This window comes from Terrapene carolina, unplaced genomic scaffold, assembly GCF_002925995.2.
Source record: "Terrapene carolina triunguis isolate 2854851 unplaced genomic scaffold, T_m_triunguis-2.0 Scaffold180, whole genome shotgun sequence".
Taxonomy (NCBI): domain Eukaryota; kingdom Metazoa; phylum Chordata; order Testudines; family Emydidae; genus Terrapene; species Terrapene triunguis.
In genome coordinates, this window is record NW_020664531.1 from 2,823,760 (window position 1) to 2,847,593 (window position 23,834).

At 39.5% G+C, this 23,834-nt stretch overlaps 1 protein-coding gene across 1 annotated transcript in view; it reads left to right on the top strand.

Annotated features, from left to right (window-relative positions):
* Nucleotides 1-12,532: 12,532 nt before the first annotated feature.
* Nucleotides 12,533-23,834, top strand: part of LOC113407023 (contactin-associated protein-like 2) — a 1,116,670-nt gene continuing 1,105,368 nt past the window's right edge. The window contains exons 1-2 of the mRNA XM_029912069.1: nucleotides 12,533-12,596; nucleotides 12,676-12,786. Of these exons, the coding sequence (XP_029767929.1) occupies nucleotides 12,533-12,596; nucleotides 12,676-12,786 (175 nt within the window). The remainder of the gene's footprint in view (nucleotides 12,597-12,675; nucleotides 12,787-23,834) is intronic.

Genomic DNA, 23,834 nt, shown 5'->3' on the forward strand with positions numbered 1-23,834 from the left:
AGCGGACGAGCATCCGCCAAAATGCCACCGACAAGTGGCAACGTCAATAGGCGTCGCCGCCGAAATGCCGCCGAGAAGCACTGTCATCCAGAGGCGTCGACGCCGAAATGCTGCCGATTTTTGGCGGCATTTCAGCGGATGCTTGTCCGCCGGCCAGTACACGGGTGCACTTAGACGCCCTGGCGGGCGCCATGGCACCCGCGGGTACCGCGTTGGGGACCCCTGGACTAGCAGAACTGGCTGGCTAACCATGAAGGTGGTGATGGTGGCTTGTGATTCAGCATATTTAAAAAAAAAAAAATCCTACAGTGTTGGCCAGTCATAACCCTTTCTCAAGGGGTACTTGATAGACCAGGCATTGAACAGAGGTTAACAAAACCATCCAAAAATCTATCAAAAACTGATTGCCAGCCTCATTTGCAAATATTTCTCTTTCCCTTCCTTTGCATTTTTTTATTCATTGCAATCTCCTTCCTTACTTGATGCTATAGTTAATGCTATAGTGCCTACTAGGTTGGCAGGGTAGCTTAATGGCATGTGGAATCAAGTGTACCTAGCTTGGCCTTTGTCAACCATTGTCATCTGTAGTCATTATTTGCATCAACAGCTTCTTTTAGAACACTATGGAAAAGGCTACATGTTTCTGTTCCACAATGATGAAGCGTTTGGCTAGAGCTTTATTGTCCTCAGCCTGGGGCTGTGGCAGTTGTCCAAGACTGTCTTCCCTTTTATAGCCAATGTTAACTTGAGCTGTCCTCCTCAATAACATTGTCCAGAAGTTCTTTGTTAGATTGGCTGCCATTGACCACAAGCTACTTTGTGGTGTCCCATCCTTAGATTAGCATCACTTAAAATATACAGCCGAAACAGCTCATAAAACATTCCAGCAAATTATGCTTATTTATTCTTTCTCTTTGAGGTGGGTGCACTCTGGTGAATAAAACATGCATTCACTTTAGATTATAAAATCTTCTTCTGCACCATGGCAAGGATGGATGTCTGAACAAACCGATGTGTCTGAATCCAAAAAGAGTCCTATTAATATTCATATTGGTTCTGAGAAGGAGATAAGCCAACTCCCATGTATCTTTATCCTAATTCCAGAGTGACCTTGGCAATCTCATGACTTCTTGCTTCTGGCAACTGCTTGATGGCCTAGTCTTTCCGAGCATGCTGCAGACATGCCTCTCGGAATGTTCAAAGGGAACAAAATGGTCCTTAGTTAAACTGAGACAAGGTGGGTGAGGTAATATCTTTTAGTGGACTAACTTCTGTTATAAAGATACGGTTTCAAGCTTACACAGAGCTTTTCTTCAGGTGAACTTCAGTTTAACTAGCATTTATCACATGGTACAACATTAACCCATGCTGATATGCCTTTCTTCCCACCCTCCACCCCACATTTGCATTATGATTCAGATTTTAAAACAGGCTATTTTCTGTTTTAATAATGTTTTTTTAAAGTTGCTTTACAGTTTTCTTGTATTCTGCTGTTCTCTGTGTAATTAGTAAGTAATATTTAAAATTTCTGCTTATATGGTACAATGCTGGTGCTTATGCCCTGCTGACCTGTTCTTTACACAGGGAAAATCAGAAGATTAAAAGCCCTTTTTTGGGGGTCAGAAAGTCATGACTTTCTATATTTCTTGGCTGAGATGTTGTATTTTAACACTTCACTTCAAATAGACTCATCTGTTTCACCTTCTGTTACAAATGGCTTGCAGCAATTTTAAACCCAGTAAACATTCAGTTGCAAGTACTGCAGTAACTTACCCTTGCCACATCTGAACTAGACAGCCTCTCCAGTTTACATATCACTCCTGATCTTCCCTAAACAACACAGAGTACACATTTTATTATCCAAATCCAGGGTTGACAGTAATAGTTTTTTACTTAAAACAGGTGGCCAGCAGCAACATTATGATAGCATCAGTGATGTGCTGGCTATGATTCAGAAGGGGCTCTATCACAGTGTGAGCTGATCCTTTAAGAGGAGCTGGGCTCAGCCGCACCTGTGCTAGGTATAACTCACTTCCCAGCTAATGGGAATGAGTTTAGCGATCAGGTGAAAGTTACATGAGCAGACATGATATTCAAGGAAAGCCAGAGACTTAACAGAAGAGGGAAGAAGAATGGCTGGGGGAGATACTCCACAGTAGTTCCTCAGGGGAGCCGAGACTTGGAAGTGAGCTCTTTTCCTAAGAACTGGGAAAAGGCAAACAGAATGACCCAGAGGCACCAATCAAACAAACTTCGTTGGAAGCGTGTTTACCTTGTTCCCAAAAATGATATAGTGGGTAACATGGTATATAACTTGCATAATTTATAGGGAGGGATGAGTATGATAACCTTATACAAGGCCTATCTGAATATTTTTGAAAACATGTACACTTTGATGTAATCTGGACCATTCAAAAGGGAAACCATTTGCTCTTCAGAAATACTTTTAAGAGCCCCAGGGATAAGTATTCATTAACAGCTGCACCTTACCAATTACTAGAAAAAAAATTTTCTTCATCGGATGGCTGGAAATCATCCCCATCTTCCCTTCAGAATTTTGACAAGGACTCCTGGGAGCACCCCCGATGCCCTTCCAGCACATCCCTGAATGCCTACTGCTCCTGCTTCTTAAAAAGTCCAGACAGACATAGCCTCATGCCATTGCTAGTCCACCAATGCCAGCACTATTTGAACATAAAGAAAATAAGCGTGGTCTGGAGAAAGTCCCTTTATAGCTACTCAAAAAAGACCACTCTAATGGGAAAAGTTAACATTGTTAGAGAAGTCATATTCTGCAATTAGGACACTAAGCACTTGAGCACCCTGCTGCAAACAAACAAAAAACAGAATTCTCTCCGCCCCATGTTTCTCGTATCACCAAAAGTTAGTGATGTTAATAGTACAGTTCACATACACAAATGTTTACAGAATTACGTTCTTAGTTTTCAGATGCATCTTTTTATATGGCAATACATATTATGAATAATACATAGTAATCCTTACTTTTCTATTTAGTAATAATCAGCTTTTCTTTTATCTGCATATTTTCTTGCAAAATCCAAACTCTCTCTCTATCAGTGTGCACTATTCAACCTGCGTGTTACTTTTTAATATACTGACTATAGTTACTCAGTTTGCTCTAGCTTCTGCTAGTGCACAATATGGTGGAGGTCACTGAGTGGCAGAAAGTCAGCCCAGAGAGGGCTTGTAGTGGTAATTAATACCATCAACTTGAGGAGTCTGCTGGAAGAAGAGATGTGGCTAAGGGACATGAAGATTTAATAAAACCCTTAGGGCTGGTCTACACTGCCGCGCTAGTTCGGCGGCTGGGGATCGAAGTTCCGAGTTCGATTTATCACGTCTGGTCTGGACGCGATAAATCGAACCAGGAAGTGATCCCCGTCGACTGCGGTACTCCAGCTCAACGAGAGGAGTACCGCGGAGTCGATGGGGAGCCTGCCTGCCGCGTGTGGACCGCGTCTGAACCGCGGTAAGTTCGAAGTAAGGTATGTCGAATTCAGCTACGTTATTCACGTAGCTGAATTTGCGTACCTTACTTCGACTTGGGGGGTAAGTGTAGACCAAGCCTTAGACAGTCTCTGCCATCCATGTATCTGTGGAGCCACAAGTGAAGATTAATGCATGTGGCCTTAGCAGTGATTGTCGGCCACGAGGATGCCAGGAGAAGGATGTGTGCATCTGTTGTAATAGTCAGCCAATGAAACAGTACCTCTAACAGGAGGTCTCTCATAGATGGTCCTAGTCCCTGCCTCAGAGCTTGGGTGAGGTGGCTGGGGCATAGAGCATTTGATAATAGAAAGCAAAGCAGATGAGGGCCTTTTCCTGTTCTGCCCTCCACCATAAATCTCACCCGTTCGTCCCCTATCTTTGTGGGTTTGGTGGAGAGTATTAATGAATTTCCGGTTTGGTTTAGTTTCCTAGGTGATTTCCAGTGAAGTGGACAGTATACAAGGCTATTGCAAGAAGGGATGATTTGCACCTTCCTGTACCAGTAAGAGTGAATCTAGCCCTACAATTTTTACAGCATTTTGTGAGTCTCATTCCGGATGCCTTTATTATATGAACCACCAAGTTTATTAGGTATAAAAGTTTGAGATGACAGGAGAAAATGCATAGAGAAAGTGCTGACTTTGCTTCAGATGTTTCTTTGGCATTTTCTGAATGATTGATGCTGTAATGTGACTCATTTGGGCTATTTTTTTAAAGCATATATTATCTCTTGCTCATTGCTTCAGTTTGCCAGGTTTTAAAAAGTGCACTGAAACAATGAATCATGTCAAAAATTGGAGACATCTAAAAATAAAAAAATATGCATTCAATTAAAAATATCAAGGGAGGGGTAGTGAGTCATTTACATTGGAAATTTACTTCTGCAGACTTCCATTCAGTTATCAGCATGTGTCACAAGAATCTGGTCAATCCAAAAGAGCTATCTGAACCTTTCTAAAATTAGTTCAAAGTATCTGGCAGGTCTTTATGTATGGTTTGCATGGATTCTCACAGTCCCTGAAGTTCAAAAAAGTTTGGGTTCAAATGAACCACGTTGGAATCTAATTGTTAATGTACAGGCAAAAAATCGCATTGAGCACATTCATGGACATTTTCAAGTGGAAGTGTGAGCAGTGGCCATATTGGAAAAATTCTGTGTATTTTTTTGCCCCGTCATCTCAGTTATTTCACAGTCCTAGAATTTGCCACAGAAAGAACCCCTATTACATTTATTTGTAGTCAATGCAGAATTTCCATTTTGCAGCACCAGAGTGCTGAAGAATGCAGGCCTCTTGCGTAATTTAGAGCAGTCCTAGCTTTGTAATCTTTCTCATCCTTTGAGTTCAAAGTTAAAATCCACAAAAGAACAGCAACTTCAAAATGTTTACAGATATGCAGGAATAACAATAAAATCCATGTCCATCTCTGATCAATGTTCCTAGCCTTACCAAATGAATGCAGAATGTGTCAGATTCAAGTCCAGTGTAGATGTGGTCACGCCAAAGCACTTGAAGACTGGTGGTTTTGGTATCTTTAGTTAAACAAAATTACAGGTTCAATCAGTGTTTCAGGTGGAACTCCAAACCCAATGAAATTTCAGAGGTCTTGAATAAAATCCTAGCCCCATTGAAGTCGTTTTATCAATGACTTCAGTGGTGACAGGATTTTTGCTCCTTAAGTGGTGCACAGGATTTGTGTTCTCTGCATGGGGTGAATGGGGGTGAATTTCGCCCATGGTAAAGAGCAGAACATAAGCATAAAATTTTCCGCCCATATAAAGGAGCCCTTTTGGAAAAAAAACACCCTCTCTTTCCTCAGAACTGGAATGTAAGTGCAATTGAAGTTGCATTATACCTATTATGGTGGCAGAAGCTCTTGTTGCCAAGGCTATCAGGACAAAATGGAGTAGAGAAGAAGACTGCTCTTGCTTCATAATGTTAACATTTAAACAGTCCCAAGCTGTCTTTGGCATTAACACATCTCTGATATAAATGGTGTGGGGTAGAGTTTATTCCTTTGTTGCTGCTATTTCTGGCTGGAGGCAGTGTTCTGTAATTGATTAACAGGGCACAGTACATTGACTTATATGGGGAAGACTACTGTATATCTGTATCAGAAAGGATTATGATTCTGTTTTTAGTAAGTGAAAGATTGGATTCTGCAGAAAACAGTGAAAACTGTAAACTACGGTTCCTCGATTTGTCCCTGCTATGGCATCACACGGTTTCTGGCTATGAAGTTAGGCTAAATGATCCTATATCTATCTATCTATCTATCTATCTATCTATCTATCTATCTATCTATCTATAGTAGAAATCTCATACAGGTTTAGAAATGTTAGCTTGCCCTACATAAGCAATCTTTTAATTTTAATTCTTTTGGGCTATATACTATCATAAGTTATTAAAGCGATTTTAATAGCATTTTAGCAATCTATTAATTTAAAATAGAACCCTTCCTTTTAACGCACAAATTCACTTAGGGGAGCTTTTTAACATAAAGAGAGATTTTTAAATGAGAGCGATGTTTTTGTCAACATGAAAGTGAGATCTTTTGCGGTTTCTTTTTCTGCTTATTAGATGCTCCCCCAAGATAAGTATTAAAAATTGATATAGTTGGAAAGTGCATGTTGGCGAACATACACCACCACCAGAGGAAATCTACATCATTTACTCGACTTGTTCCCAATCCTGGCCATTTCAAGCCAGTGCAAAAGCCAAGCTGTAGCCTCAAAGTATATGAAGTGCATGTGCATCACATGTGGCATGTTGGTGAAAGGCTAGTGATTCAAATAGCCATTACATTCACAAGATGGATATCTAAATTATTGACCTACAGGCAGGGACAAGCAAAGGGAGTTAAACAGTTCCTCTGGAAGAGGGCTTAGGCCAGTGGTTCTCAAACTTTTGTACTGGTGACCCCTTTCACATAGCAAGCACCTGAGTGCGACCTCCCTTATAAATTAAAAACACGTTTTATATATTTAACACCATTATAAATACTGAAGGGAAAGCAGGGTTTGGGGTGGAGGCTGACAGATCACAACCCCCCCAGAATAACCTCGCGACCCACTGAGGGGTCCCGACCCCCAGTTTGAGAATCCCTGGCCTAGGCCCATAAAGGGCCCTGGATTATTTTGTTTGTTTGTTTGTTTTTGCAGGGAGAAGAGGTTTATTTCTCACGTTTTCTTCTGCATAGGACCCTAACAATATCCATGTAGTGCCCCAAGTGTGGCCCGAATGGTATAGTCGGGGCCCTGTTTCATGTTTTATAGATTTTGTTGCTATCCAAGCCAAAACAGGACAGGATATTCTGGATGCTATTTTAGAAAAGCTGAAAAAAGAGTGTTTAGATAGGCCGATTTGCAAGGGACCCATCTGTGACAATGGAGCTGATATGGCTGCCGTATACAAAGGTGTTCAAAATGGAATTCAGCAGGTAAATCAGTACACATCTTTCCTCCCATGTGTTGCACTCACCAAGTCATTAGGATGTGTTGAAAAAGGACATTAGTATTACAGTAAAACACAATATCACAATGAGATGGTCAGCAAGAGTAGAGGCAATCCATCCACTATGAAATCAGGTTCAGGGGCGTTCTTGATGTTTCGCTGAGATCAAAGCTTCACACAATCTTATGCGAGAATTTAAACTGAGAGCTGATAGATTGCTAGAGAACATTTCAGTGTTTTTGTTTCCAAGATGTTTTATACGGTTTTATCAAAAATTAACTTTGTGAGCAAAAAATTGCTGTGTCCAGATATTGACGTTCAAATGACTTGTGGTTTACTTGGTGGCCTTTGAGATGCTTTACCAGCATTATGGTCTTCTAGGTTCATTGGATGTAAGGAAGCTGCTGCTTCACAGGCTGAAACATTAGGAATAGCCACAAAGTTCAAAGAGAAAAGATTTCGATGGAGAAAGCAAAGCCATATGAAAGGTCAACATATCCCAAAAAAGTTCTTGAATGTGAGGTTTTCATCCCCCCTCTTAGCCACAATGTAACACAAATGGGCAATAGGATGCATCATTAGGATGAAGTTGGAGAAAAGTTTGTTTTTTTTTGGTGGGTGAGAAACTGAAAAGTCTCAGCAGCAAAGACCTTAGGGTACATTTATGCAGTAAGGAGCAACCTGCGGCAGTGAGTCTCAGAGCCCAGGTCTACACACTTGGGCTTGTGCTACAGTGTTAAAACTAGCTGTGTAAATGTTCGGGATTGGGCTGGAGCTCGGGCTCTGAAACCTAGGAAGGGGGGTGGGCTTCAGAGCCCAAGCCCAAACAGCCACACAGTTATTTTTAGCACCACATCAGAAGCCTGAGTTTGTATACCCTGGCTCTAATACTTGCTGCCGTGGGCTCCTGCTTCTTGTGTTGACTTATCCAAAGAGGCATGCTTGAAACTTAGTAAGCAGCTACTCTGAGCCTTTTAAGAGCAAAACTGATTTCTTTGCCAGTTTTTTGCTTCATTCAGAAAAGGTCTTTAGCTGTGAGTTTTCCTAGCACAGACCCAGCACTGCCTATTTTTTGCTGTCTTTCAGTGTCTGTGTCTGCTAATGAAGGGAGTTTTTCAGAAAGCTAAAATTAACCCAGACCTATCTAAGAAAGTCCATATGGCAGGAAAAGTTATGTGATCTGGTTTGTGTTTTGTTGTTGGTTGTGTTTGTTTTGAGAGAGAGAGAGAGAATTGGAAAGCAAGGTAGATAATACTGGGTTCAGCTGATTAATGACAGTGCTTCAGAGAAGGCTCCCTTTGTACAAGTACTTAGTAGTGACTGCAAGTTTCTTTGTTTTTGTTTTTCGCAGTAGAGGGCAGATTTTAGTCTTCAAACCAGGCCTGGAATATGTTGCCATGGCACTGCTTACAGGGCCCCAATTTTATTTTCAGCTTCCTTATTTCATTCCTTTGCTCTTTTGGGAGAGAATATGTGAGGTGCCCACTTGGACAACACATACAAGGGACAGTGATTTCAATACTAGCACCATTTCTAATCATGTTTATATATTTTTCTTTTGATTTATTTAAAGTGCAATAGCGGTAATGGACATTTCCAAATGGGAGGAGAAGCCCTTATACGTTATGATCTTCTCATTGGCTACCAGAATTGGTGAGAGAACAGAGCTTCTGATCAGCACCTGTTCTGTGGAGCCATCTCTTTCAGCTGTAGAGTGCTGTCTCTGAACAGCTTGCCTAAAATCCAGTTTTAGGTTTCCCATATAGATAATTGTTGGAAAGAAGGACTCGGTCGAAATGTCCCACTTTACCTTTTTTCATATTTTGAAATGTGCCATCAGGATAAATTCTTCATTCCACAAATATTCTTAAGAATCTACCCATAGCGTCCCATTATGTTCAATGATCTCTATCTAGTTCTGACACTAGAGAGATCTATTGTATTTTGTTAATGTACTTTATAAATAGATTTTCTCATTCCTACTTTTTTTTTTCTATCAAGATGCAGGCATTTATTTCCTCGGAGGAAATATTGCATAAAAGGGTTTATGGTCCAGAAAATGTGGAAATACAGAGAAAAGGCACATGATGTTAAGAATTTGATGATAAAAAGATATTAAAAAAACACATTCTTCAATATAACCTTTGTCTAATAGGAGGTCTGAATGTGCAAGGAATGAAGGATCAGACACCATATAGCATCCTCATCATAATAAAGCTTTTCTTCTGTGCTTACATCAGTTGATCATTCATTCTTAGTGTAGATGAGATAAAGTAGGAACTGCAACTTTCTGAGAGGTTTGTAAAATAGGTGTGTTGATTCCTAAGCAATATGGTATATGGTATTTATCCAGAAGGAGCATTGACAAGATAAAAACAAGTCTACGTTTCTCTCTCTCTCTCTCTCTCTCTCTCTCACACACACACACACACACACACACACACCCTTGTTACTAATACCTACACTAAACAAAAAAAACCCCCTTTATTTATTTATTTATTTGTCATCCATTGTAACTGATCGGCCAATTTAACTTTTGGTTTGTAATTAGTTTCTAGACGACTTGGTCAAGTAGTGTAAGATAAGAAACTAAATTGAAAACAGAGCCCCTGATGCATGAAACGTTTTGTGAATTAAAGTCACAAGGTCAACTCACAATGTAATCATAATATTCATTAATAGTGAGTATTCAATATTCAAAGACTTTGGATCTTGTTTATTATTGATTAGTAGCCAAAAATTTGTCCTGGAAGTTTATTTCGTAGTTGCACTTTGTCATTAAATATGCTTCTGAAAATGTTTCAACCATCCAACCAGGGAACAGAGATAATGTCCTATGACTTACATGGCTAGCCACATAGCACTAAAATGAACTGTTGAAATAAACAATTTTGCAAACAAGCTATAGGTCAAAAATTATTTATCCAAACTACTTGACAAATACTTACAATTACTAAATACATTAGAAAATGTCCTGTTTATGAATAACTCACTAGGGGGAAAAGTCTAAGTTTTTAATAATATTTATAATGAGCAGTTGAACCAGTGCTCATTCCAGTTCTCATGTACTATTGTGATGCCACTGTTCAGGATTCAATGAGACCACCATGTAAGCCAGGGATCGCAAACTCAAATCACCACGAGGGCCACATGAGGACTAGTACATTGGCCAGAGGGCCACATCACTGACACCTTTTCATATAAAGATATAAAAGCCCCTCCCTCGCGCCCCCAGCCCTGCCCCCACTCCATCCCTTCCATGAGACCCCGCCTCTTCCCACCTCTTCCCCGCCCGTATTCCAACCCCTTTCCCAAATCCCCACCCCTGCCCCACCTCTTCTCCGCCTCCTCCCCTGAGCACACAGCTCCCCCCTCCCTCCTGGAAAGCTCTAAGCATCTGGAGGTAGGCAGAGGAGCGGGGACGTGGCGCGCTGGGGGAGGAGCGGGGGCGGCGGGTGAGGGGAGCTTGGTAGCTGCAGGAAATAACTCGGGGAGGGGGGCAGGGAGCTTGGCGGGCCGCAGCAAATAAGTCCATGGGCCACATGTTTGAGACCCCTGATGTAGGCCAAGATTTAAAAAAAAAAATAGGACTTGCAAGTTAGACTCCTGCATCCACATTTAAGCATGAATGTGGCTTGATTTTCAAAAGTGCTGAGCCACCAGCAGTTTCTACATAGGCCAATATATTCTTAAAAGCCAGTGTCAGCGAATGAGTGTCCAGCACTTTTTAAATCAGGCCATTTATTACAGCATCTAAATATAGACTTAGCATAAGTCTATGCACCTATTTATGAAAAAAATGGTTAGCATGTCTAATTTTTGTTTTCTAAATTTTAATTGACTTTTCAACAACAAAAAATATTTTTCAATAAATAGATTTGGGGCCTAAACTGTACTTTTCATGTGAAAAATGTCCATTATGATGATTGTTCAAGTAACTTGAGTTCCTCACACAAATCAACTCCATTAATTAAGGTCTGTATTAGTCCCTGAGGCCCTGATCTTGAAATGAGATGTGCGTTGGGCATACCTCTGTGTGTGTCTGGAACTTCACTCTGAAACAATGCAGAGATCTGTCTGTCTGCATTCTGTTGTGTAATTAGGGGCTAAAACAACAGCAAAAATCAAAAGTTCTGTTTTGTAAAATGAACAAATAGAATTTAAAACAAATCTCCCCCTCTTTCAATTTGGCTAAACCCAATTATGTCATTAAAGATAGAAATTATGTGCTTTATAGTCATTAGAACAATTAACAGTTGTCCTTTTATCTAGTGTTTGCCTATATTTCTATGATAGTATGAAATATATTCTTTCCCCCCCTTCTTTCTTAACTAACCATAGCTAATTTGTGAGGGCATATAAATTAGACTGTTAAATATCAGAATACTAATTAGCTTGAATCAGAATCCCCTTCTGTTTTGTTGTTTTGTTTCATAGTTGTGGAACTCTTTACATTTTTTGCATTATATAGAGATATACGTTTGGTTTATTCAGAAAGAGAAAGGGAGAAACTATTTGTGACTGGAAATATTAGTAGACCAGAATCATTATAAATGACTTACCTCACTCATGATCTCTACTTGACCCATAGTAAACACCCTCTCTTGAGGTTACAGTTAATTCATTCTACATGCAAGAACCATTCTTAGCCTCTCCCCGATCATGGTCTTCTAATTGGACAAAAATTAAGTGCTGTGCTTTTGTGGTAGAGATGCTGCCCATCTGGGATTGAGCTAACTTTCTGTATTCATGTAAACAGGAGATGTTTTATAGCAGAGCCTCTGCTGGGTGTGTGCATTAAAACAGTTATCTGAATTGTTTGGAGTAGTTATTTTTAATTTCTCTGTAGTGAGGTTGTACCTAAGATGTAGAGAGTATTAAAACTCATATATTTCTGTGCGAATGTGAACTATGAGAGAAACTAGAATAAAGGTCTGCATATTAATTGTTCTAAGCAACTGAGATATCTAAAGCCAATCATTTCCACCTTTACTTACGTAATTTGATCCAACAATAGGAAAGGATTTTGTTTTAAACTCTCTTCTTTGTTATACAAAGCAGAAATTCTGATTGTTTTTTTTTCTCTATCTTGGACAATAACACCAAGTTAACCTTCTTTATCTTATGCAAAATAGATAAATAGTGCTTGAAAGGATTATAAAGATTACTTAAAAAAAGACATATTATATCCCTTATCTTTCCAATTTTTTTTCACTGCATCTGCAATCTGTAGTTATACATAGATTACAAATTAATTATTTTCTTTGATAAATTATGAATAAAATTGTCAGTCAGGTTACTGTATTAACATCTTGATCAAGTATTGAAAGTGCACATATTGTCCTCTATTAATCTGATAGTTGCTATAATTATGTTTACTGCCTTTATTTTATCTTGCCAAAAGATACTTCAAATGCAGTAGGGTATTTTTTTAATTTATGCATTCTTAATGAGAGGAAGGACATCCAAGTGGCTAGGACACTATCACTAGTAGATTGCCTGTGCCTCATTTCCTCCTCTGCAACATGGGGATGATAGTACTTCCGTACCACTCCAGAGTCTAGAATGCAATGGTGATGCTCTCAGATACTCTTGTCATGAGCGCCACACAAGCAACTAGAAAAGATATCCAAGGTATAGGTTCTTTTTAGTGTGTCTGACACATTTAAACAGCAATGTGGAAATAAATGTATTTCTTTTCTTTGTATTTCAGAAAAATGTGATGAGCCACTGGTCTCAGCATTATCCCACTCCTCCTTCAGCAGTTCATCATCTATGACTAGTAGCTATTCACCAGGGTATGCAAAGCTAAACAAAAGAGGAGGTAAGAGATCTCTCCTTCCCAACATTCATATACTTACAGCAAACACTATACACTAACCCCTAGACTGGGGTTTTCTTTTCAATTTCAAAGTCATTCTATTAATTTTAGTGGTCCACCTTTAAACAGGTTTCTTCACCAAAGTCTCTTAAGCTAAGTAAGCAGTCATGGGATAAGAGGGCCTCTCATAGATCAGTAACTGGTTAAAAGGTAGGAAACAAAGGGTAGGAATAATTATCATCTTTCATAATGGAAAGTGGTAAATAGCAGAGTGCCCCAAGGAACTATACTGGGACCCCTGCTGTTCAACAGATTGATAAATGATCTGGAAAAGGGCATAAACAGTGGGGCAGCAAAGTTTGCAGACAATACAAAATTATTCAAGGAAGTTAAGTCCAAATCTGACTGCAAAGAGTTATAAAAAGATCTCAGAAAACTAGGCAACAAAATGGCAGATAAAATTCAATGTTGATAAGTGCAAAGTAATGCACATTGGAAAACATAATCCGAGCTATACATCCAAAATGATGGGGTCTAAATTAGCTGTTACCACTCAAGAAAGAGATCATGGAGCCTTCATGAATAGCTCTCTGAAAACATCTACTCAATGTGCAGTGGCAATTAAAAAAGCTAACAGAATGTTAGGAACCATTAGGAAAGGGATAGATAAGATGGAAAAGGCCACAGTTTGAATATTGTGTGCAGTTCTGGTTGCTCCATCTGAAAAAAAGATAGAGTTGGAAAAGGTGAAAAGAAAGGCAACAAAAATGATTAGGTGTGTGGAACATCTTCCATGTGAGGAGAGATTAAAAAGACTGGGGCTGTTCACTTTGGAAAAGAGAGGACTGAAAGTCAATATGATAGAGGTCTATAAAATCATGAATGATGTGGAGAAGGTGAATAGAGGAGTGTTATTTACCCCTTCACAAAACACAAGAACCACGAGTCACTTGAAGAAATTAATAAGTAGAAGGTTTAAAACAAACATAAGGAGTACTTTTTCACATAACACACAGTCAGCCTGTGGAACCCGTTGCCAGGGGTTTTGTGAAGGCCAAGACTTATAACCGGGTTAAAAAGGAACTAGATAAGTTCCTAGAGGATAGGTCCATCAATGGCTATTAGCCAAGATGGTAAGGGATGCAACTCCATGCTCTGGATGTCCCTAATACTCTGACTGCCCTGTTTTGTTCACTCCCTTTGAAGCATCTGGCATTATGGTGGAGCCCCATTTTGGGGAGGCTAGCCCCTGGCTCCACTCCTTCCGCTCCCCCCATGGCCCAAGCCCCCTGGCCACCCCTCCATAGCCGGAGCCCCAAGACCCCCTCCGCGGCCAAAGCCCTGATGCCCCATGCAGGTTCCAGAGTGGCTGAGGAGGCGTTATGTGTTACTCAGACAGCATACCGGGTTTATCTGGAATCTCCCTGGAGTCCAGGGAGATTACTAATGAACCCAAGAAGCTGAATAGTACATAGTGCCTCTTCAGCTGCCCCGGAACCTGCATGGGGCATAATAAAAGGCAAAAATTTCCTCAGCAACTGGGGTCCCATGGCAGCACCTGTGCTAGGGGAGGCAGAGCCTCCCCTGGCCTATTATACCCGCCGCCCATTTCAGGCATTGGTCATTGTCGGAAGAGAGGATACTAGGCTAGAAGGACCGTTGGTCTGACCCGGTATGGCCATTCTTATGTTCTTGTGTGTCTGCCTGGCTGGACGACGGTTATATGCTTGAAAATGGTTTTGTGTAAAAACTAGCCTGGAAGGTGCCCCTCCCTGCTTGATTGCTTCACTCCCTGTTGTGAGATGATGCTGTAGTTGCACCACAGTTCCAATTTTTTACACGTACATATATTTATACCCAAAATCTGTATACATATCTCCTAATCACCATCGAGTTCAGAAAACGACAAACTTTCATAAAAGACTTTACTTGACATATATTTATACACAGTAACAACGTATAAAACCAGTTGATTCAATTGCTTATTCTTTGGGGTGCAGACCTCCTGTTCTCCATTTGGGGCATCTGGACCCTGATTGTCACACCACCTCAAACATAAAAAAAGAGAAGATTTAGGCCTAAGTGTCATGTACCTCTCAGTGGAAAAACATTTCAGGATATATGTAGAATGATTAGAAATTCTTCTTCTTTTATCATGTTTGTTACTGGGGAAATGTAGAAGAGGATTCTAAATTACAGTAAACAGTGTTTTCTATAGATCTGAGACAAGTCCTGAGTTTTCTACTTCAGAATCTGCCTTTAATTTGCTATATTAAATGCCCTTTAATGAATCACTTATATCCTTTGTGTTGAAACCTGCATCTAAAATGTCTTGCTGCCTTCTTCACAGAGGTGTTGTGTGGCTTAATTAGCATTTGCAAAGAACTTTGAAATGTTCTATAGGTTATGTAATGCAATGTTTTATTCTAAATATACTTTGGACTTTATTCTCTTCTCACTTAGGCCCTGTTTCTGCTACCCCTTTTGCACCCAGCTCCTCAAGTAGGCCCATTGATTTCAATGTAAAGCAAGTAAATCCATGAGACTACTTGAGCAGTACAACTTAACATGAGTACGATGGATAGAAGTAGGTTCTTATACTTGTTTTACACTGGTGCATTTCCTTTTATTTTAATCATTTCTCTTTGATTTACCCTGTTGTGAGAGAAGAAATGGACCTGTTAGTATTTAACTTTTCCTTTTAATTAGATTTATCCTCCCTTTCCCAACCCTTTTAAGCTCCTCAGTGCAGGGATCTTGTAATGTCAATGCTACTTTTTAGCGATATGGGTCTATAGTACTGTCATTAGTGAACAAACTGTTTAATTTCCACTATATAGGGTCACTTGAATATTACCCTTCTGGCATCTCTTCGCTCAAATGGCAATTGCTTAGGACTGTTATCCTTCCTTCTTTCAAGAGATGTACTAGTCTAAGACTATCCCCATTTCAAACTTCAGTTTATACATATACAGTACCTAATTCTATTCTCCCTTTCACTGGTGGTATTGAAACAATTCCTGATTTACACCAGTGTAAATGAGAGGCTGACTAGCTCTCTTTCTGTTTGTATTTCTATAGCTAAGGGGAAATAACTCTGTTGTTATGCTGAATTATTTTATAACATCATGGAATTAGGGCTATCACTAATCAAATTAACTGTAAAGAAATACAGATATTTGTTACTTCATAGTACCATTACTGAGAAATGGGGCTTCCCAGGCAACTGCACCATCTAGAAGAAGATATCTTCTCTTGCTGAGTCATTACATCGAAAGAGACAAAAACAAAAAATACTTTAAAATAAGGAAACATGCACTTGAAAATATTAAACTCCAGCCCCATAAAAGTTGAACTCAACCTACTTTGTAGTGCTGAATTTTCAGTATTAATATGAGTTCTATCTTCAAAATATCTAAACCAATGTGAAGTTTTCACCTGACAACATGCAACTCTGTTTAATAGTGTGCCTTAAAATATGCTGTAGTCCAGGCAAGTGGAATTAAGTCTGCCATTCACTCTAATAGCATCAGGCTGAACCCTAAGCTACCTGGATGTATGCTTAGGAAATTTTGTTTTTCTTAATACTCAGGGAAGTTTCATGCATAAGTGTTAGGGCTCTGCAAGGCTTGGTTCGGGAAGGGATTTGTGAACTGGAGCTTGCAGTATTCTTCAGAGCGATGTGATTAAACCCATCACTCTAAATTTAGCTGGACATTTGAATCTGAAAACTCAAACCTCCGAGACACCTTTCAGAGTCTCCTAGAACCCAGCACGCTCTAGTATTACACCCTTCCACTCCCCTATTACTTACATTATCTGTCTTTAGAGGGAGTTTGGGTGCAGGTGGGGGCTCCTGGCTGGGGCAGAATGTTGGGGTGCAGGAGTGGGTACAGGGTGCTGGGAAGTGGGTCAGGGCTAGGGCAGGGGGTTGGGGTGTGGGAGGGGATTTGGGTGCAGGAGGGAGTATGAGGTACAGGCTCCAGGAGGGGGTTCAGGGCTTGGGGTTGGGGTGCAGGCTCCTGCTGGGTGGCACTTACCTCGAACGTCTCCCGGTAGGTGGCACAGCGAGGCTAAGGCAGGCTCCCTGCCTGCACTGGCCCCGGCCCAGTACCGCTCCCAGAAGCAGCCAGCATGCCCTGCAGCCCCTGGGGGGACACGTGTCTCCACATGCTGCTCCTGCCTGGATGCACCACTCCCACAGCTCCCATTGGCTGCAGTTCCCCGTTCCAGGTCGCTTAGAAGAAAAAACAAGACAAATGCATAAAAGGGGATCAAAAAAAAAAGCAAAGGGAGAAAATGTAACTTCTGTCTCTGGTGTTGACTCTTATTTGCGGCCTCACTGCAGGAGAAACACAGGCATAGCACATGGTCTTATTAACCACTCCAAGACCTGGCAAACTCATACCAGCATCACACTATTTGGGGCATTGCTTTTAACTACCTCTTTAGTCACAGGCTCAATGTAGCAAAACATGGCCAGCTAAGTCAGACTTTTATTAGACAGAAGGAAAAAGGAGAGGGATAGGAAAGAGCAGAAATAAGGTGGGAAGGAAAAGGACACACACAGGTGGGGATAGGTGATACAAAGTCTCGTATCCCAGGCAGTGACCAATGGAGCTGGCAAGGCCAAAAGGAACCATTGTGATCACCCAATCTGTCCTCCTGTATAACATAGGCCATAGGTCTTCCCCAAAAAATTTCCTAGAGCAGATCTTTCAGGAAAACGTCCAGTCTTGATTTAAAAATCCAGTGAGATGGAGAGTGCATCAAGACCTTTGGTAAGTTGTTCCAGTGGTTAATTACTCTCACCATTAAAAATGTATGTGTTATTTCCAGTCTGAATTTGTCTAGCTTCAACTTCCAGCCATTGGATCATGTGATACCTTTCTCTGCTAGATTGACAAGCCCATTGTTAGACCAGATAAAATCTTTGTAAATCTAGAACTTGTGCCCACAAAACTGCTGCTTTACAAGTTACAAAAAAACAAACAAACAAAAAATCAAATTATATAGCATTTTTAATCAGTTGGCTCTTGAAAATGGTATCATTGGGTGATGAATGAGAAGACAGAAGTAAATCACATTTATGAACAATTCTAAAGTCAGCAGAAATAGATTCACTCCTTGATATGCTCTACTAATACCCTCTAAATAGATTTCCATCTTAAAGCTTGTCTTTACATTTTGGAAGAGAGGATGACGTGAGATAAAGATACTTCCACATGACCTCCCTGTTTTCTTTGGACCTAATATACAAAAACGGAGTGTGTTTTCTTGTGCCCTTTGTGCTAGAATTCACCACTACCCTTCAATATGAAAGTGTTATTTAAAGAGAGACATTTTGCTATTCCCTTTCATTTGTATGTGTCACTACCTTTTGCCCCCAAAATACAGCCATTTACATTTATGCCATGTAATGTGCGGTTTGTATTTGTGACTACTTTTCATTCACATTGTGTTAAACACTTTATATACCCTTTGTGATGCCATTCACAGCTGGCATACATGGCTGTAACTTTACTAGCTTTATATGAAGTTGCACCTGCTTACATTAGCATGAATTTGGTACTTGTAGAGGACATAATCTGTGAAATTATCACTTTGAAAGTGAGTCACATTGTGACACTAAACTACTGGGCGGTGTCCATTTATGTTACAGCTTTGTCCATAATCCAATATTTATATACTGTAGTTTTATTAACAAAGGGGATTTATCACTAAGGGAAAAGATTCTTGGGTGCTTTTTTTAACTTGGCAATTGAAGAAGATTATGAATACAGGCCATTCAGTGTTTGCAAGGACACAGTTTCTTAAGATATAAACCTAAATTGTTAATTCTGGAGATAAAAGGACCTTGGAGAGAAAAACATGATTCTTGGGTTTTTTGGTTGTTTGTTTAATTATCAAATTAAATCCTACTCTTTAGCCATAACCTCTAAATTCCAATATTACTGATCCTGGAAGCCTCTAGTTTTGTATATATTTTTTCTCTGTCAGTAATCTGCTGTGTGCTATACCTGTACAAATTTGCACTTCTCAGTATTTTTTTTTAAAAATGTGTGTATACATATGTCTAATGTGTAGTGTAAACTACAGAGAGAGATATAAGAAAACATGATGATATGTCATAAAGATTTAATTGTTAGTCAACACGTGATTGGCATAATTGTCAACCATGCCATAAAGGTGACGACAAAACTTTTGCACTGCTCCATCACGTATTGTGACACCTATTTTGCCAAGGGGGGGTGGGGGGGAATAAGAAAGATTTCAGAGTTCTTAAAAAAATTATTGATACCATTTTCTCATATTCTTTCTCCTGTAAAATTAACGTGCCTTAGTAACATTCTAAGTAGGAGGCATCAAGGAAAAGAAAAATGTTAACTACTGTAATTCATTTTAGAACCCTCAAAAAATTACCTACAATAACTTTCATATAGACAGTGTCAAGGTTATAAAGTCTGATAACTCATGACCTGCTATGAATAGAATCAATGGGCTGCATCCCATTGTAAAAAAAGATTCACAGAATACCACTGACATAAGGCATATTATCTATCCTTGACAGTTCCCAAGCTTTTATACCTTAAACTTGTCACTGGCACAAAAATTAATGCTGCACATCTTGTACCTAAAAGTATTTTAATTTAGGGAAGAAAGTCCACTTTTCAGGCAAAGAAAGAAACCTCCTTTGTGGCTTGTTTTAACTAATGTAGCTAATGTAATGTAATTGGCAACTCTCAGAAGCTACTTGAAGGGTTGGAACATTGGACATAATCCCAGTAGACTGTGTAAATGAGGAGGTCAGAGGTGCACTTTTGGATCAGTGGGGGGATTATCTTCTGAGCAGCAGCAGAAGGAAGGAGGTATTTTTTTGGCCACTGTAGCTAGTTTGAATATCCAGCAGCAGTGACGAATCCAGAAGCTCTCTCCACAGCTGTGAGCCAAACTGATGATCTGTGGGAAGACTCCTTTGATAAAGGGGTGAGCTTGTGGTGGTTGTGGTTAACTCTGCAAACTCTTACCACCAACACATCACTGTTGCCTGGGTTCTCATGCTGCCTTTTATCCAGGCACTGGGACAGCTTGTCACTGAATAAATGAAATATAGAGCTGGCTTTCATCAAGAAGCTTCTGGCATATGTATTCATGTGTCACAACTTCCCTCTGATGCTTCCTACAGATGACAAATAGCATGAGGGAAATAAAAGAGACTGATGGGACTCCACAAGTGAGTGTCCTGATGGCGGAGAAGAAGTTCTGTGCATTACTGAATGGCCTGAAAATATTGGAGCAATCAGTGGGTTTTTTTTATTGACTCTTGCTCTATGAAATCCTATATAATAAATATATCAAATATTATAGATAGAACCAATAAAAGGAGTATGAAATAAAATGAGCATGAATGTTTTCTCCCTGCCCAAAGAAGATATCCATTAGTGCAATCAGCACTGTTCTATGTCCTGGTCTAAAGCTCAACAGAGCGGATTTTGGCCATGGACAGATGTAGTCATAGGTCACTTTTATATTTATTTTCAATTACCTTTCTAAAAACGGGATGTTCTATACTGGGGAATATTTGGCAAGGTTCACTGGATCAGGTTATGGTTTCTTGAGGACTTGGCACACTGTGGCATGATTTTAGGGTGGTGGATAGAGTTCCCTTTTCAAAGATGATTCCAACAACCTCTATAATTATTATCAGGAATAGCCATATTATTCATGAGTGGAAAATCCATTAGTGAATTATACAGGTCATCCCAAATTAATACTGATAAAACCTTTGCACCACACGATGTCATCCCATGTATGCCACATGCATTATAGGCAAAAACTCTTAACAATGTTTTAGAGATTTTTTTTTTTAAATAATGTTTTTGTTTTATATACTTGAAAAGCTTGGCTCCATTAATACCCTGAATGAATCCAAATGAAAACACTTTGACACTCATGAATAATACAGCTCCATACTAATACCAATAAAACATTCATACAATAGCAACTTGCATTCTCTGTGGTGGTCCTTTTTTGAATGCAAAAACACTTCAGGCTCAGTTCATCATTCACAAGTTGTTTTGAGTTGCAGAGAGAAGTGAAGGCCTCATTGCTCTTCTTGGTGGTGGTCAAATATTCTTGACTTCTTATGTATATCTCTGTCTCACTTTTGTCTGCTCCACATCCTGCTGTATACTGCTTTCTGCCTATGCCTCACCTTTCTAGTCAATAACAAGGCGCATCTGCTTTTTTTTTTTTATGCAGTTTATTTTAGCTCTGTGAGCATTTGCATTCCTTTTTGTTTTGGATGTAGTTGTGATTGCCACTCAATTGACCTCAGTGCTTGTTTTCAGTGCTTCAACAATCTGGTTCTAATGAAAAACTTGTCATAAAAATGCATATTTTAAAAAAGTGATGCTTAAAAGCACAAGTAAAACATTCACACTAACCACTTGTCTAAAACCACAGGCCCTTTCAAATGCTGATAAAATAACGAGATAGTAGGAAAAGCTATTGTGTGAATAAGCTACAGTAAGAAGCAGCAACTGACCAGAACATAGCAATGATCCCCAAAACTGTCTTTGTGAAGGGAGAAAAGAGCTGCAAAAAGAAAAAACTACCAATGTGCAGCAGGGATATGCCAATCCTGGAAGTCGTAACTTTCAGAGAGAGAAAAAAAAGTACTCTTATTATTCAAAACACAGAGAAACAGAAAAAGTTCGTTTAAAGTGGGGCTGGAGGAACAGACCATGAATGAAGCATCTCCAAACCATATCTATTCACCAAAACCCAGTGAATGTATTAGGGATGTGATAATATTCCCATTTGTAACTTATTTGTATACAACGCTATTCAATTACATTATTGGCTTATTTTATATATCAAATTAAAATAAACATTCAACATTTTAAAACATTTAGATCTTAAAGTAACTAATAACTACTTTACTGATTTTGCAACTGGATCCATGTATGTGCAAGGATCCAGTTGCAATGTTGCATATTAGACTGTGAATCCCTAATAGATTTGTTTAAATTATCTTACTCTTTCCATTCTCTTATTCTTTCACATGTCCTATTATGCCTGGCACTGTAGGTGGGGAAAAACACCCATTGGCAATATTGACAAAATGAGGCAGAGTTTTAAGGCTTGGTCTTGCTCTCATTTAAGTTAGAGTTTTTTTCATAGACTCAGCAGGGACAGGACCAAGATTGCCATTTGCAAAGGAAAAATATTTCACATAGTTGGAGACGGTACTGAAAATCAAGAATCATCAAGCTGTCTATTAAGAAGGCAGATTTAATCTACGAAGGTCAAAGAAGTTTCATTGCATGACTTCGTGTCATTGTTAATTAGCGGAAAAGTAGTTTCTACTCTATATGAGACCTCATGTTAGCACAGGCTAATACGAGTTTATGCATGGCTCGCATTAGCTTTTTGCTAATGAGATCCACTCACTGAAAGAAAAAGCAGCTGGGTATTTGGCATCTATTTTTGCTATCCCACTCCACCTCTCAAGACACACTGGTTTAGCCACATTCCTAGTTTTCATGTAACAATAAATTAATGTTAAATATAAGTTGAATCATAAGCAGGGAGCCTAGACAGCCGTTTGCCATGGAAAAATGCAGAATTTGCATTTTTACAGTGAATTTTGTGAAAAAATAAAAACATAAGTATTATTTTCAGTAAAATTGAGTTATCAGTATCACTTGTTCCAGTGGCACCCAATCTTATTACACAGGAGGGCCACATAAACCTAAGCACAACCTTGTGTGGGCCAAACAGATTCTATGTGTTTTAATAGGATTTCAGCTGAGAGGGAGCCCCGTCTTGGAGCTGACAGCGGGAGCTTTATATTTTGTGCATTTAAACCCCCCCTGAAAATATAGAATACAGACATAGAAATATTTTGGATATGTAAGAAATACAAATTGTACTTCTATACATTTTATTTTATTTTAATGATTGGCACTGGTAGGCTTTGAGCTTGCTTAAAAATTGTAAATCTATCAATAAAACATTGTGTTTAACTGATACATATATATATATAGTGGCTAGGGAAACTAAAATTCAGTGCTTCATTTTAACCATGGAAGAACAAAGATTTTTATGTTTTGTTTTGTTTTTTTTAAATTGGAGAATTTTGTTTTTTTTTATCGTGGAAAACTAGGATCCCCGATCATAGGTTATAAACCAGTCTGCTGCCTCAAATTGCACATGCAGATGAGTTGAATGCTTTCATTGCATCAAACATTCTCACCTACACTTCCCTCCATGCTTCATTAAAATGTATTAATTATTGATTTTATTGGATACAGATTTCTGAAGCATTCCTCAACACAAAATGGGTTTTGTGAACGTAAACTCTATCACTTACTCGTGTGGATGTTGGATTTGGTCAAAAGATGTGCAAATGTTAGTGCTAGAAAAGGGCTCCTGCAGGTGTTTGCATGTTCACTGATACACATGAACAAAAGGAGGCCAGGTTACAACATCTTTGCAAATCAGGTGCTAAAATTCAAATGAGATGTTTTGGAAGAGTAAAGATGCTAATTCTATTGGCCAACTTTCAAGAGACTGGAGGGAGAACAGGTTGTGGAGTGCACCTTACTTAAAAAGGGGCAGCATGCACTAATGTCATTCCTTAATGCCAAAAGCAACATATGCACAGAAGGGTTGGGGCCAACCTCCAAAATGCACTTTTCCAGCAAAGTTACGCCACTCATGAACTACATACAGGGTAACACCGGCAAATTCTTGGCCCCAGCCTTGCACCCCAGAAATGTGCATCTTACACTGTCCAGCACAGTACTGCACAGAGCAAGCTCATTAATAGTTTGTCAAAGAAAATGATTATGCCCCAACATAACCTGAGTAGCAATTCCCCAAACACTTCAATCAAAATGAAAGGTTTAGATAAAAAAAACAAACAAGTTTATTAACTAAAGAAAGATAGATTTTTAAGTGATTATCAGGGCCGGCTCTAGGTTTTTTGCCGCCCCTGCCCTGGGCTCTTCCCCCCCCCCCCCCCCCCCCCCCCCCCCCCCCCC